Below are 15,630 nucleotides of genomic sequence, written 5' to 3'. Positions count from 1 at the left end.
TAAATTTTTGTCCAAGTACTATGCATACTCTGAAAAAATGTGTACTCTTCAGTTTGGGGTATAATATTCCAGATAGATATAGATTAAGATTTATAAATATATTAGGTAAAGTTTGTTAATTACATAAATCTGAAATGGATTTTGTTGTCTGTTTATTCTATTAGTTACTTAGAAAGATCTATTATAATATCCCTCTATGATTCCCACTTTGGTTGTATCATCTTTTGTTTCATATATTGTTGAGGCTGCGGTATTAGAATTGTTATATCTTCCTAGTGAATTGATCCTTTCATCATTATAAAATTTTCCTCTTTAGCTCTAGTAATACTTCTTGCCTCAACATCTTGTCCAAATTTTAAATTTAAAATTTTTAAATTGCTTCAAAATTCAGTCCAAAATTAATTTAGCTACACCATCATTCTATAAATTAATATTTGCATTCTTGCATTTTCTATTTTGTTGCATCATTTTATTAAAAGTATGTTGCCTGTTAAAGAAGTGTATGATTGAGTCTTTTTTTGAATCCTGTCCAATAACCTTTATCTTTTAATTGAAGTTTTAGGTTCCTTTGTATTTAATGTAATTATTGGTATATTCATGTTTATACCTATCATCTCATTTGCTTTCTTTTTGTTCCCCTTGTTCAATTTTTTTCTTGCCTTTTACCTTTTAAAATTATTATTTATTTCCTCTTAGCTTCTTACATATTCACTTGCTATTCTTTTAGAGATCTCCCTAGTGATGAAAACATATGTCATTGATAATGCATTTTAATATATTGATAAATTAGTATTTTTAACACTTCCTGAACACTGAAATAAACTTGGAACACTGCCTTAACTCTGTTTACCACTGATTCCTTTCTGCTACAGTTATTTAAACCTCAGAAAACATGATGATGATGATGTCTATTATTTTATTTAGCCATTTATAATTGATATTTATTCACATATTTATAATTTCCATTATTCTTCATTCCTCTCTTCATTTTTGTACTTCCAACTGATCATTTTCTTTCTGTCTAACTTCCTTTTGTTTTTCTCTGGTTTGAGAATGTTGTTGACAAATTCTCTCAGCTTCTGTTTGTCTGAAAAGGACTTTATTTCATCTTCATTTATCAGGTATGTTTTCATTGACTATACAATTCTAAATTGTTCTTACTCTCAGCATGAAAATGACATTCTGTTATACTTTAGATTTTTTTTTTCTTTTGAAAATTTAGCTGTCAATCCCAGTATTATGCTTTGATGATGATACACTTTTTATCTGAATTAAGATTTTTCTCTTTGTTACTGGTTTTCAGAAGCTTTATTAAAATATAACGGTGTGTAGTTTTCTCTTATATTTATCCTTGTTGAGATTTGTGACACTTCAGATATCTGTGTATAGTTGCCTTTAATTAGTTTTATTTTTTTCCTGGTAAAATGTAATGTACCTGAGACAGCTTTTGATCTTAAATGCAGGGTTACATTTATTCTTGTGATATCTCATATTATATTTCCCCCATTGCTCTGGACTGTCAAGAGCTTTTGAGTCATGTGGAACCCAAAATATTAACTATATCTCTCAGTTATGTGCTATCTTCAAGTTTAACAAATATGCCCTTCTATTTCATCTTTTAAGTAATTGCTAAAAGGATGAATAATAAGATATATGTACTATTGAATAATTACTAATATTAATCTGGAATGAAGTCACTAGTGATATGTCACAGGACTCTACCTTTGGTTTTTAATTAGTTTAAAAAAATTATCAGATAACATCTCTCCTTGGATATATTTTAAAATATTGTTTCTGCTTCATTTTACTTCTCTTCTCACATATTGAGAATCCAATTACATGTATTTTAGTATTTAAAGCATGTATTATTCATATTATTTTCTGCATTTTCAATTTTTTTTCTCTGTATTGTTTAGTTTGAATACTTTTCTATTAGTTTGGATAGTTCTACAGGTTGGCTCTATCCATCTAATCTTCTACTGAATCCATTGTTGTGTTTCCAGTTAAAACATTTTTGAGGTCTACAGCTTCCCCTTAAATATTTTTTCAATTATTCATTAATAGTCTACATATATCACATAATTTCTTGAACTTTTTAATCCAATTATTTTAACATTTCTGAAAGCTTTATTCTTTTCTTTTCTTTTCCTATAGGCTTTGGTCTTTTGGTGTTGCCTTTGTATCTGCCTGATGACTTTTCTATTGAATGAGTGACATTTCATATGAAAACTTTGGATGAAATCATTTGATGCTCTAGATAATGTATATTCTTCCACGAAGAATTTGCTTTTGCTTTGGCAGGCAGTTAGTATTGAGACAGAAAACCTCTATCCAGTCAGCAAGTGAAGGTATTTGGAGCTGGGCTTCATCCTTTAGGAGAGCATGTCTCCTTCAGGCTTATCTCTGCTAGAGTTTGCTCTTTGGGGTTGCCGCTAAAAGCCAGGGTTGTTCACCTCAGGTTGATTGAATGACTGCCCTCTGTTCAACAAGACTGTTCAAGTTCCTGCTCAACTTCTCATATTATTGGCTGTTACTTTTTACTCTCAGCCCTTAGTTGGTGCTTGCAAACTGCCAAAAGCTTTGAGAAGAAAAGAGGTGCTGCATGTCAGTGAACATCTGTCTTCTTTCCTTTTCTCCAGGATACTGGCCCTTCAAGTCCTCACTCCCTCATAAGCTTTCCAATGTTGTAAAGACATGTGTGACACTCCAACTACTCCGTGGTTGTTTTGGGTGGGAGGTTTGCTCTGCAGCAAGCTTATCTGTCATAACCAGAATTGTATACTATTTTCTAATAGTAAAACCAATGTACCATTCAGTACTATAATATTTAGTACTTCAGAGAAAATTGGCACCTTTGGATATTTGCCAACCAAGACTATTTGGCTGAAATTGCACAGTTCTCTGGAAATGACTTAGGTCGTTCCCTTCTTACTCTAATCTATCCCTGGTTGATCTCATCCACTCAACTGACTTTAAACACTATGGCTATTCCAATGAATCCCAAATATGTACCTGTAACTGAAATATATCTCCTGAAATATAGATGTATAAATCCAAATGCCAAATGGATACTGACAGTGAGGTAATTCACAAGTGTTTCAAACTCACATATACAAAATGGAATTTCTCATCTTCTATCCCTACTTCCAAATGAAGCTGCCTCATTCTCCTTTATTTCATAACTCAGTGAGCAATAGGATCTTCTCCCCACCTGCCAAGCAATGTACCTGGTAATCATCCTCAGTTCTTCTTACCTTCTTCATCTTCATATCTAATCACTCACCACAGTTTCGTATTTCAACTTCATTATTATTTCTGGAATTCATTCATTTTTCCCCATTCTTTTGTCCTCACCTTATTTCCTTGGAGTTCTAAAAAGTCTCAAAACTGGCTCCCCTGCTTCCAGTTTAAGAGCATATATAATTTCCACATTCTCCCAAGTCATCTTTGAAAAATAGAAACAGGGTCTTGTCACTCCCTTGCTTAAAATCTTTCAGTGATTCTCCCTAATCTTCAGGACAATGTCAAAATGCTCTAACTCGGTATGTATACATTTTATAATCATGAGTTGAGTATGAATTAAAGACAAAATATATAAAAGATGAAAAAAAATGTAGTTTGAAATTTTGTTATGGAAAGCAAGACCGAACCAAGAACTAGAGTTATAACTTTGGAAATTAGTCTCCTAGAGATGAAAATTGAAGTTGTGAGAGTAGATAATAACAAAGAAGAAAAGAACATGGAAGAAAAAGACAGGAGGATTGAAGATATACATGGAGTGAAAGAGGGAAAATAGTCCTACAAAGGAAGCCAAAAAATTAAGTTCATTGCAGGCTGTATGATAAACAGAAGTCAAGTGCCAGGGGAAGGATAGGTCACTTATATGTGCTAATTAAAGCAAAAGGGCCAAGACAAAGATTGACCATATGTCCCTAAAGAGCTCTGAGAACAGGATAGAGGTCCAGATAGAATTTTGAGAGGCTGCACTGGGAACAAACATTCATAGTGATTTACCTGTAAAGAGTAAAAAGACATGGGTAACCAAGAAGTTTATACTCCCCCCGCCCCAGAAAAATTCCTTGATGCCTACTAGATGTAGCCATTAATAGAACTGCAGATGCTAAGACTGTGGAGACTTCCTCCCTCCTCACCTTCCGCAAAGGCCAGCCTCAAAGGCTTGGGGAATCCTATTAACATCAGTGATGCTCTGGTCTCTGGCAGATCCCATTCAGAACCTTGGTACCATTTGTGGTTGAGCCCTCCTCTGCCTCTCACAGACAGCAGAAGTCAAGCCTACCTTCCCACTCTCCTTTCTGAAGAATTTCCTTTGGACTTGATTCCTATGAATCACCATCTCCCTTGAGTTTCTGTTTTATAACCTTCTTCTATGCAGTTTCTCCAGGTATATTTGTGCCTGTGTGAAGACCCTGTCTTTCAAAATCCCTTCCCAGATGATTTATTAATTGTGGTATCGTAATTATTCCCCATACTACCTCATTGGTATCAGCATGAGAATTCCTGCCTATGTTAAAATAATGAGCAGGTGCCAATGAGAAAGTTTTTGTCAGACTGCAGACTTTTATATTTTCTTAAGGAAACAAAAACTGAAATGCATTCAGAACATTGTTGTCTGTGCTTCTATAATAACTTTTCTAAAGTTTTCTTTCTCTTAATATTAGATAATCTTTGGGGCGGAGGGTTCATTTCACAGCACTGAAGTGTTTCTTGACAGTGTCCCATCTGTCAGATTTGCACGAAAAGTAGTGGCATCTTTGCCTGCTGCTCTTCTGAGCACAGACAGAGAGATTTGTAGACAACCTTGCCAAGATGTGTGGGTGAAGATGGGAGACTGAGTCAGGAATTATTGGTGTATTTTCCCAGGGAAAGAAGGAAGCAAAAGTAACAATAAGGGGGGCCAAGGAAGTGAGGTGCAATGAAGATGAGAAAAAGGAAAATACCTGAGGATTTCATGGAGAGTTTGTTTTTCCCTTTGAGGACCACACCAATAGTCAACTTTCCTATGTGTTAAATCTACACACTGTAATGATTCTGGATGAATCCTTTCCTGCTTTCAAGATAGATTCCTCACAAGAGTTAAATAGAGGATACTTTCTATGTGTATTCAATGGCTTTTTTGCTGTTTTTCATTTAGAAAAATAGTTGTATTTCATCTTTACTCATTCATTTGTATATAATTTAAAAGATGTTAGCCAAATTTGTCCTTTCTTAAGGATTCTTTTTGGTCTAGAATATCCCACTTGAAACAAGTGTATTTACTTATACGTTATAAAGAATATTACAATTCATTAATGATTAAAACTCACCTCTTAAGTGACAGGGTAAGCACTTTCAAAGTCTTTTACTGACACTTTGTGGCAAAAGGTGGAACTACAGTACTTTTTAAAGTTGTTTTCTGACATGTTTTATATGGGTAATATAACAAATAACAATCAAGAAATTATCATCTTGCATATCTGTATACATACATATGTACATTAAATAAAGAACAATCAAGACATTGCATAATCATTTAAGACACTATCTAAATTACAATATCACAACCTACTACAAACAACACTTTGATTTCACAAAGAAATAATTTAAATTATATATTAAAAAATCATGTGTTGGCTGTCTTTAACACTGCCATTAGAACTGAGGTATATCTGAATAATTGTGTTTTCTTTCATTATTTTAGCTGTTCATGAGTTTTTTAAAAATCATAAAATGAGCAATTAAGATCATCCCCTGGAATTTTCACTCTGTATTTAGGAATTTTGAGGAATTTTATTGTTGGGTCAAAAATTTTGTTTCCCATTTTATAGCTCCTTTTTTCATGGAAAGTGGTTTTTTAAATTGTGATAAAGTATACACAATTTAAAATTTACCACTTTAACCATTCTTAAGTTTACAATTCATTGGCAGTAAGTACATTCACATTGTTGTACAACCATCAGCGCTATATATCTCTGTAACAGTTTTCATCTTGCGAAACTAAAATTCTTTCCTCTTGAGCAATTATAGCCCATTCTCCCCTCCCCCCAGACCCTGGCAACCACATTCTTCTTTCTGTCTTAAGAGATTTGGCTACTCTAAGTACTTCATATAAATGGAATTATATAATCATTGTCCTTTTGTATCTGGCTTATGCCACTTAACACCTATATCTTGTTTTAATGTTGAAAAATTAAATAAATGTGAAAATGATTAAAATAATTTGATATATTTAGTACAGATCTTTCGAGATGTTCAGTAACATGCTAATTATATACCATGCACAGACTCTTCTTGATATTATAATATCAATTATTAGTTGACATTTTAAGACCTAAGTGTATGTTTAATAAAAGATGCAATCTCATCAACAGATTAACAGGATATCATCTTAGTTTAAATTTTTCCAAGTGCAAGGATTGATTTGAGAGAGAAATTCACTTTGTCCATATGCAGTGTGTTAGATACTAAAACAAAAGCCAGTTTATCATAAGTACAGATTGAAGTTGCAAAGGGTTTTATTGTACCAATATTTTATTTTCTTATTTGAAAGTCAGTTTAATCTTTGGCACATCCAATAACAGGTTATTTTTAAAGACTGTATCTCTATATTATGTTTTAAATCCCTCTCTGCATCACAGACTACAGATGCTGTCATACAGCTGGAGTCGGGTTCCATCTGTCGGTCCTGCAGAGCAAAGATGGGAGCTATACATCATCAGATTCTTACAGATGAAGAGATGATGAACCAAATGAGGGGTGAAAGAGGAAGGACTAAATGGACTTTTATCTTCTTGGCACCTCTGTATCTCAGAAGTCTTTTTTTTTTCAAAAAATCTGTGTTCAAGGTGGATTTTCATTCAATCTGCATCCCTGCCTTTTGGCATCACCTTTCACCCCCATGTGCACAACCATTCCTCACTTGTTCCTGATTAATGCAGGCAGACTTGTAAGTGCAGACTAACCACAAACTAACTTTAACATTGGTGGATCATGATAATTCAGAGAACCGATTTCAAAAATAGTACCAAGTTCATGTCTCACATCCTGCCAAGGCTCATCAGAAGGCAGTATATAGGGAATTGAGAGCCAAGAAAATAACTGGCAGGCAGCCAAGTTCTCTGTCAAATGTCAGGCCTTACTCAAAAGGAATGAGGAAAATAAATGCTCCATTCAGCCTCTGGGTTTTTTCTCTTCTTTTAAAGAACCTCATGGGTAAATGTACAATACCAAAGGCACCAACACGCTACAAGTGGATGAACAAATCAATGTTATGAATATTTATTTATTGCAAAGTAAGTTTTAGGCAGTGTTTGTGTTGGGAGAAAAGCTTTCAAAACCAAGAAGAGTAAGAGAAAGGAAAAGCCCATCTCAAAATGAAAAAGAGCCTTTGAACCAGTAGGAAAATAAGAAAAAAAATACAAATACCCATAATAGTCCATAATAATTTTAGAATGTGATTCATGACGAGGAAAGGTACATGTAATACGTTTTTTTTCCCCCTGTTTTAAACTTTTTTTCCTTTTAAAAAAAATTTTATTGGAGTATAGTTGATTTAAAATGTCATGCTACTTTCAGGTGTACAGCAAAGTGAATCAGTTATATATACGTGTGTGTGTGTGTGTAGGTTATTACGGAATATTGAGTAGAGTTCCCTGTGCTATACAGAGGTCTTGTTGTTTAACTATTTTATATATAGTAGTGCGTATGTGTTAATCCCAATCTATCCCTCCCTGTCACCCTTCCCTGCTGGTAACCATTAGTTCATTCTCTAAGTCTGTGAGTCTGTTTCTGTTTTTTAAAATAAGTTCATTTATATCATTTTGTATTAGATTCCATATATAAGTGATATAATATGATATTTGTCTTTGTCTGACTTACTTCACATAGTATGATAATCTCTAGGTCCATCTATGTTGCTGCAAATGGCATTATTTCATTCTTTTTTATGGTGTAATATGGTTTTAAAAAAGAAAGAAGTCATGTTGAGTTAGGCTAATTAAGAGAAATTTCATGAAACCAATATTTTTGTTTGATTGGTTTGTTTTTTGCTTTTTTGTTTGTTTGTTTGTTTTGGGGGGGTAGGATTTAATTAGTTGAAAAGAGGATTGAAATGGAGTGTGGCCATTTCCAAAAGGAGGAATGGCATTAGCAATCGCCTGGCATGGAATATTTGCTATAAAGTGAGATATCAAACTTATCCTGCAGCTCTGAGTATTTTATGGGCAGCATTGCAAGACATAGAGGGAAAGTTCAACGAGAACTGGGTGGCCACCTGAGGATTTTGTACTTAATTCTGAAGAAAAGGAGAGACTCCTGTTGAAATGAAAGAGTTAATATAACTGGAATGAATGGTATCACTGGATAAAATGGATAGGAGTAAAGAGAGGCACGGAGCAGGACCAACTATTAGGAGGTAATTGCGACATCCTAGCTAATTATTACCACAATCTGACCAGGTATTTGCAAAAGGAATAGAAAGACAATTATAGAGGTAAGAGATATCTGAGGGATTTTAAACATAAGGTATCAGGGAGAAAAAGGAAGAATGTTATATTTCAGGGAGATATAAAGTCCAGGAAGAGAATATAAGAAAAGATGATGAATTTAACTGCATAAATTTGATATGCTACCAGGAGAAGTTTGTTTCCCTTATATCTTTAATATTTTGAATGGGGAAATGAATAAACTAATGGATATTTATTCAACCCAAACTGAGGAGATATGCACCTGAAGATGTGTGCTCAGTTCTGGATAGCTAGCTCAGAGATATCTGCTGGTAATCTGCAGCATTTTCACAATAAAGAGACCAGGGTCATGAGAGAGGTAATCCTGCTATTATGTAGGAAGGGTCTGCCAATGTTTAACCCAGAGAAACAAAGTCTTGGGGAACAGGCATAGTCATAATCTTTAGTATTTTGAATGTACATAATGTAAACACCATACTTAAGATATTGTAAATGGCGCAGTAATATTACTTAACATAAAGTCCAAATTCAAACTTCTCCCATTATCCCAATAATGTTTTTTAGAATATTAATTTTTCCCTCTCTTTTTTTCTCCCTAAGATTTAGAGGTAAAGAAACATCTACATGAGGGAACCAATTTCTAGTAATTGTATACATGTATGATCCAAAAAAGTGTGACTTGGCTATTAAGAAAGCTAACAAGATCTCAGGCTGTCTTAATAGAGAAATATTAATGAAAGCAGTCACCCTGTTCTTTTCTGTCCTGGTTAGACTATAGCTGGAAACATGTGTGCAGTTGCAGATAGCTCATTTAGAGCCATCACTGATCATCTGTAGTGTGCTCAGAATAAAGGGATCAGGGTGATGTGAGATGCGAAACCGTGCATTGCACATGAGGGTTCTGGAGATATTTAGCCTCGGTAAGCAGAGGCTTGGGGAATGGTAATAGCTGTGGTCTTTAAATATCTGAATGGCCACTGTTATAGGTTGAGCTAGAAGAACAGAGCATCAAGCCACAGAGAATTATTCTTAAGCCTTAAAATTTAATGAACTTTGCCCTGCTGACTTGAAAACTTGCTTTAGACCGGTGACCCGCTTTTTCTTCCGATTTCTCCATTTTAGAATGGGAATATCACCCTATCCTTATCCCATGATGGCATTTTGGAAGTAGATAACTTGTTTTCTAGGTTTCACTGGTTCATAGATGGAGAGGAGTTTTGCCCTGGGAAGGTCTATACCCCAAATCTCACCCATTCTTGACTTAGATAATATTAGGTGAGATTTGGGATTTAGAGTTGATGCTGAAATGGGTTAAGAATTTGGGGACCGTTGAGATGGAGTGAATTGTATTTTGCATGTGGGAAGAACACAAATTTTTAGGGGCCAAAGTACAGACTATTATGAGTTGAATTGTGTCTCCCCAAAAATATGTGAAAGTGCTAATCTCCCGAATATCAGAATGTGACCTTATTTGGAAATAAGGTCACTGCAGATATGATTAGTTGAGTTAAAATGAGTCATACTGGAGTAGAGTGGGCCACTAATCTAATATGACTGGTGTCCTTATAAGAAGATGCCATGTGAATACAGAGAGGCAGGAGAACACCGTATGATGATGGAGAGAGAGACTGGAGTTACAGAGCTGCACCCTAGGGAAGGCCACAATAGCCAGCAAACCACCAGAAGCTGCGAGAGAGGCAAGGAAGGATTTCTCTACAGGTTTCAGAGGCAGCTTGGCCCTCCTGACACGTTGATTTTGGACTTCTGGTCTCCAGAACTGTGGGACAATAAGTTTATTTTGCTTTAAAACACCCAACCTATGGTACTCTGTTAAAGCAGCACTGGGGAACTAATACAGGTACAATGCAGAAAAAAATAGATAAGGTTTATTCCTTGGGTTCCAGGAAAGAATAAAGAACCCATGAATGGAACTGAAAGGGAAACATATATCAACTCAACATGAACAAGAACTTGCTGGTAGGTAAAGTCAGCACAAAATGTAGTCGAGGGCTTAAGCAAGTCGTAAATTCCCTACTATTAAAAATATGCAAGTAGAATGAATCAGGAATACTGCAGAGTTGATTTATGCATCAAGTTAGACTGAATGATCTCCAATTCCAGAATTTTATGAATGTATGTTAAAGTCCTGCCAAAGAAAGGCTGGCAGCTGCCTTCCACCTTCTGCTTCAACGATAGATGCTGGTATATAATAGAATGGCATGCATAGTTTATAAGATTAAATCTAAGCTCGGCATTTACCAGCTATTCATCCTTAGGTAGGTTCCATAACCACCCGAGCCTCAGTTTTCCACACGTTAGACAGGGATATTAACAGTAATCATTTCATAGTGTTATTATGAAGATTAATAATTTAAGTTGCTTAGAACAGGACATGGCACGTAGTAAATACTATAGAAGTTTTGGTTGAGAACCTACTTGTTCTCGCATTGCTTAGACATCATTCATTAACACTATCCTCCCATCACTGCCATTCCTCACCTCCAAAATAGGGAGAATTGGGAGTCAAACTAGAATGGACTGCATTTTTTAAGTCTTGTTTTCTTTTCTAGATCCCAAATTGCACCATTTGGACCATTTATTGACCAAGTATCAGAAGTGTGATATTTTTTGTCAATTTTCTCATAACAAGCCGTGATAATGTGTTAGTCGACTGCTAAGATGGGTTTGTGTGTGTGTGTGTGTGTGAGCGTTTCAAGCGTTTCTGAGAAATAAATGATTCAGCAGCAGCATTTTCAGATAATAAAGACTATGATTTACCCTAATAAAGCTCACTTGAGTTTTTGGTACTTGTGTGCTGGAGTTAAAGGAAGATGCGAAGTTTTCACAATTAAATCCTCAGAAATTCAGGTATTTCATTAAATTGGCATCTGTTCGTGACTGAGGGTAATTTCAGATTCAGGAGCTAGTAAAAGCATTTTTCAGCATATGAAAATCATAATAAACTGGTACATAACTGTCAAAAAGGAATCCTCACTCAGTGACTTAAATTTAACAAATGTGCTTTTATTTCTTCACTGCATAAGGTTACTAATCACTGCATCATTTCGGTGCATAAGTGACAGCTCTGACAGGGTAATGATATCCCAGGTAAATTCACAGTTCCTTTCAGTGAAGCAAACCCATCAATAGATGTGGGTAGCAGTGCTTACACCTATATAATTCTGGAACCAGTGTTTATGTAACCTTTGGATACATCAGAGGGAGGACAGAGAATCAAAGAACTATGTGTTTTTTCCATAAAGAGAAGCTGAATGAGATAGCACAACTTTTACACAGGGGGATACACTGAAGGAAAAGGAGGAAGGCTTGGCTGAGAAAGTATGTTTCATCTGAGCTGATGTTTAGAGGCCATCAAGAGTAATAGAAAGGAGAGAGATTGAGTTTCTAGAATTTATATGTGCTTTTTTTATAACTCCTTCATTTTCACAAAAGAAGGTAGCCAGTGTGGTGGAAAGACCAGCTCTTCAGTTGGTGGATAAGCCAGTTGTAACTGTGGTTCTGTGTTTTATGAGCCATTTGTCCTCAACAAGTTCCTGTGTCTCACTGACATCATAATGTATAAAACGTTGGTAATGATAAATTCCCTTGGGATTGTCATTGAAGTTAAACGACCTAAGGATATGAGCCATCCACTTCAGTATAAGGCAATACTAAGGACTTTTTTTGTTGACTTTGTCTTTTAGCCTCTTCATCTCTTAAACGTCCCAAAGGCAGAGTTTGGGAGCAGGTAGGGGTCAACGTCATGGATGAGGCAAACATTGCAGTTCATTGAAAGCTAGCGAACTCCTAATTCATCTCAACTCAGTAAATATTTCTTGAGTATTTGCTGACCACTGAAGGAGTAGAAGGATAAATCAAAGATTGTTCTTTAACTCCTGTAAAATGAAATTCAAAATAGAGTAAAAATAAACACAGCCTTATGATCCATTGAAAAATGTCTTGCAAGGTAAATGAACTGATTTTAAGCATATATTCAGCATTCACACATATTGACCCTTTTGGTGAAAACACAGGACAGCCTTAAATTAGCTCCCTTGGCAATATTTATTTGTGGATTTGCAGGGGTACCAATTAGCTTGATGGTGTTCCCTCATCAATAGTTATCTTCTTTGTTTAGTTACTGTCTTAGTCTGTCCAGCCTGCTGTAACCGAGTAACATGAACTGAGTGGCTAATACAAAACAGAAGCTTTTTTCTCACAGTTCTGGAGCCTGAGAAGTCCAAGATCATGACTGTGGCAGATTCAGTGGTCAGAGTCCATTTCCTGGTTCATAAACAGCAGCTTTTTTGCTGTATCCTCACATGGTGGAAGGGGCAAAAGATCTCTGTGGAGTTCCTTTTATAAGGACATAATATCCTTCATGAGGGCTCCACTCTCATGACCAAATCATTTCCCAAAGGCTCACCTCCTAATACCATCACATTGGGGGTGAGGATCTTTCTATTTTATTGAGGTATAATTGATTTACAATGTTGTGTTAATTACTGTAATACAACAAAATGATTAAGTTATACATATATATACATTCTCTTTTTATATTCTTTTCTGTTATGGTTTATTACAGGATATTGAATATAGTTCCCTGTGCTACACAGTAGGATCTTGTTGTTTATCCATTCTATATATAATACTTTGCATCTGCTAACCCCAAACTCCCAGTCCATTCCTTCCCATGTCACCCACTTTGGTAACCACAAGTCTGTTCTCTATGTCTATGAGTCTGTTTCTGTTTTGTAGATAGCTTCATTTGTGTCATATTTTAGATTCCACATATAACTGATATCATTTGGTATTTGTCTTTCTCTTTCTGACTTACTTCACTTAATTTGATAATCTCTAGTTGCATCCATGTTGTTGGAAATGGCATTATTTCAGTATTTTTTATGGCTGAGTAATATTCCATTGTATATATGTACCACATCTTCTTTAGGGCGGGGTCAGGATCTTAACATATGAATTTCTGGAGAGCACAAACATTAAGTCCATAACAGTTACTATTCCTTTTTTTTTCCAAATTAGTTTGTGTGGCCGTGTGGAAGAACCACCACATGAGGACGGTGACCAATTACTTCATCGTCAACCTTTCTCTGGCTGATGTGCTCGTGACCATCACCTGCCTTCCAGCCACTTTAGTAGTGGACATCACTGAGACCTGGTTCTTTGGACAATCCCTCTGTAAAGTGATTCCTTATTTACAGGTAATTGTTATTCACACTTTTGGGGTCCAAACTCAGAAACTACTGAAAAAGTATAGTCATTTTCAATTATAGTCATGGCCCCTTGGTAAATTACCTAGTGAGCTAAGAGAGAAATATACTTGCTTAAGGAACTGGTAAACTTAAGGAAAATAATACCAGAGACTTAAGGAAAGTAATACCAGGTAAACAAGGTAAGTTCTGGGTAAAAATAAAGTGTCAGAATTCTCAAGTCATCAATAAATTCTGCACAAACCTTTTACCTTTTTGGTCTCTAATTTTCTGATTATAAAATAAGGAACTTGAACAAATTAATGATTCAGCCTTTCCCAGTCCAAGTAATTCAGGACTGTCTGTTTTTATAAGTAGTCTCATTTACTACTGAGAAATCAAGAGCTATATGATCAAAGCAGTACAGGGAACATGTTTTAGTGCAGGTTTTGAATTAAACTACCAGGAATCTAGTAGAGAATCTTTGGAATCTTTATTCTGCCATTCACTGATTGTATGCTATTGAGCTAAATACGTAAGCTCTTTGAGATTCACTTATTTTAAAAGATTAAAAATTTTAATTATAGCTATCTCCTATGGTGGTTGGATTAGTTTACTTAGATAATTTATATGAACCACTTGGCATAGGGATTACTCTCTGGAAGATGATGACCTTATAAAAACATAGTATGTTCTCAGTAAACATCAGTCATGGTCATCAGAATTAGATGTTTTATTGTTCATTTCTGAAAACAGCTTTGCTATAACTAGCTTCTCTACAAGAAATTAAGAACAAACACTTCCAGAGAATAATTTTCTGATTGATATTCTGATAGCTCTAAAATCTTTAAAAATTTTCCCAAGCTGGTGTCCAGAGCCACAGTTCTAAAAGACATGGATTTCCTTTAGCAATTGGATAGTGAGTGAAATGGTGGCCACTCCCTACTGGTTCCCTTGACCACCCTCCACCCCCCGGTATTTATTCCATCCAGGCTCCCAGTTGGTTTCATAATATTTGGAGGAAATGACAATATGTTCCTGATAATGACAAGTTGGGGCAGTTAGAACAATTGAATCTAGATACAGACCTTACACTCTTCAGAAAAATGGACTCAGAATGGATCATTGACCTAAATGTAAAATGCAAAACTATGAAACTCCCAGAAGATACCATAGAAGGAAACCTAGATGACCTGGGGTGTTTTGATGACTTTTTATATATAACACCAAAAGCCTGATGCTTCAAATAAATCACTGATAAGCTGAATTCATTAAAATTAAAAACTTCTGCTCTGCAAAAGTCAATGTAAAGAGAATGCGAAGGCAAGGCACAGACTGGGAGAAAATATTTGCAAAAGACATGATGATAAGGAATTTTATCTAAAATATACAGAGAGCTGTTAAAACTAAACAGTATGGAAGCAAACAACCCAATTAAAATATGGGCCAAAGACCTTAACAGACAACTCACCAAAGAAGATATACAAGTAGCAAAGAAACATATGAAAAGATGTCCCTCATCACATATCATAAGCAAAATGAAAATTAAAGTAATGAGATATCACTGCACACCTATTAGAATGGCCAAACTATGGAACACTGATAATACCAAAAGCTGGCAAGGGTGTGGAGCAACAGGAACACTCATTCATTGCTAGTAGGAATGCTGCAAAATGTTACAGCCACTTTGGAAGACTGATTTTTGTTTTTTACAAAATTAAACATGGTCCCAACATATGATCCAGCAATTGCATTCCTGAAAATTTACATCCACACAACAACTTGCATGCAAATGTTTACAGCAGCTTTATCTATCATTACTAAAACTTGGAAGTAACCAAGATGTCCTTCAGTAGATGAATGGTAAACAAACTGGGGTACAACCCGATAATAGAATATTATTCAGTGATTAAAAGAAATGAGTTATCAAGCAATAAAAAGACATGGAGGAACATTAAATA

General features: G+C 35.3%; 1 protein-coding gene across 1 annotated transcript in view; it reads left to right on the top strand.

The window, feature by feature from the left end:
• Window positions 1–15,630, top strand: part of HCRTR2 (hypocretin receptor 2) — a 113,115-nt gene that overhangs the window by 68,106 nt on the left and 29,379 nt on the right. The window contains exon 2 of the mRNA XM_068558219.1: window positions 13,503–13,681. Coding sequence (XP_068414320.1) covers window positions 13,503–13,681 — 179 coding nt within the window. The remainder of the gene's footprint in view (window positions 1–13,502; window positions 13,682–15,630) is intronic.

The sequence above is a fragment of the Eschrichtius robustus genome, chromosome 12 (genome assembly GCF_028021215.1).
Source record: "Eschrichtius robustus isolate mEscRob2 chromosome 12, mEscRob2.pri, whole genome shotgun sequence".
Classification (NCBI taxonomy): domain Eukaryota; kingdom Metazoa; phylum Chordata; class Mammalia; order Artiodactyla; family Eschrichtiidae; genus Eschrichtius; species Eschrichtius robustus.
Note: the sequence above shows the minus strand (reverse complement) of the source record. Positions and strands in the feature narration are given on the sequence as shown.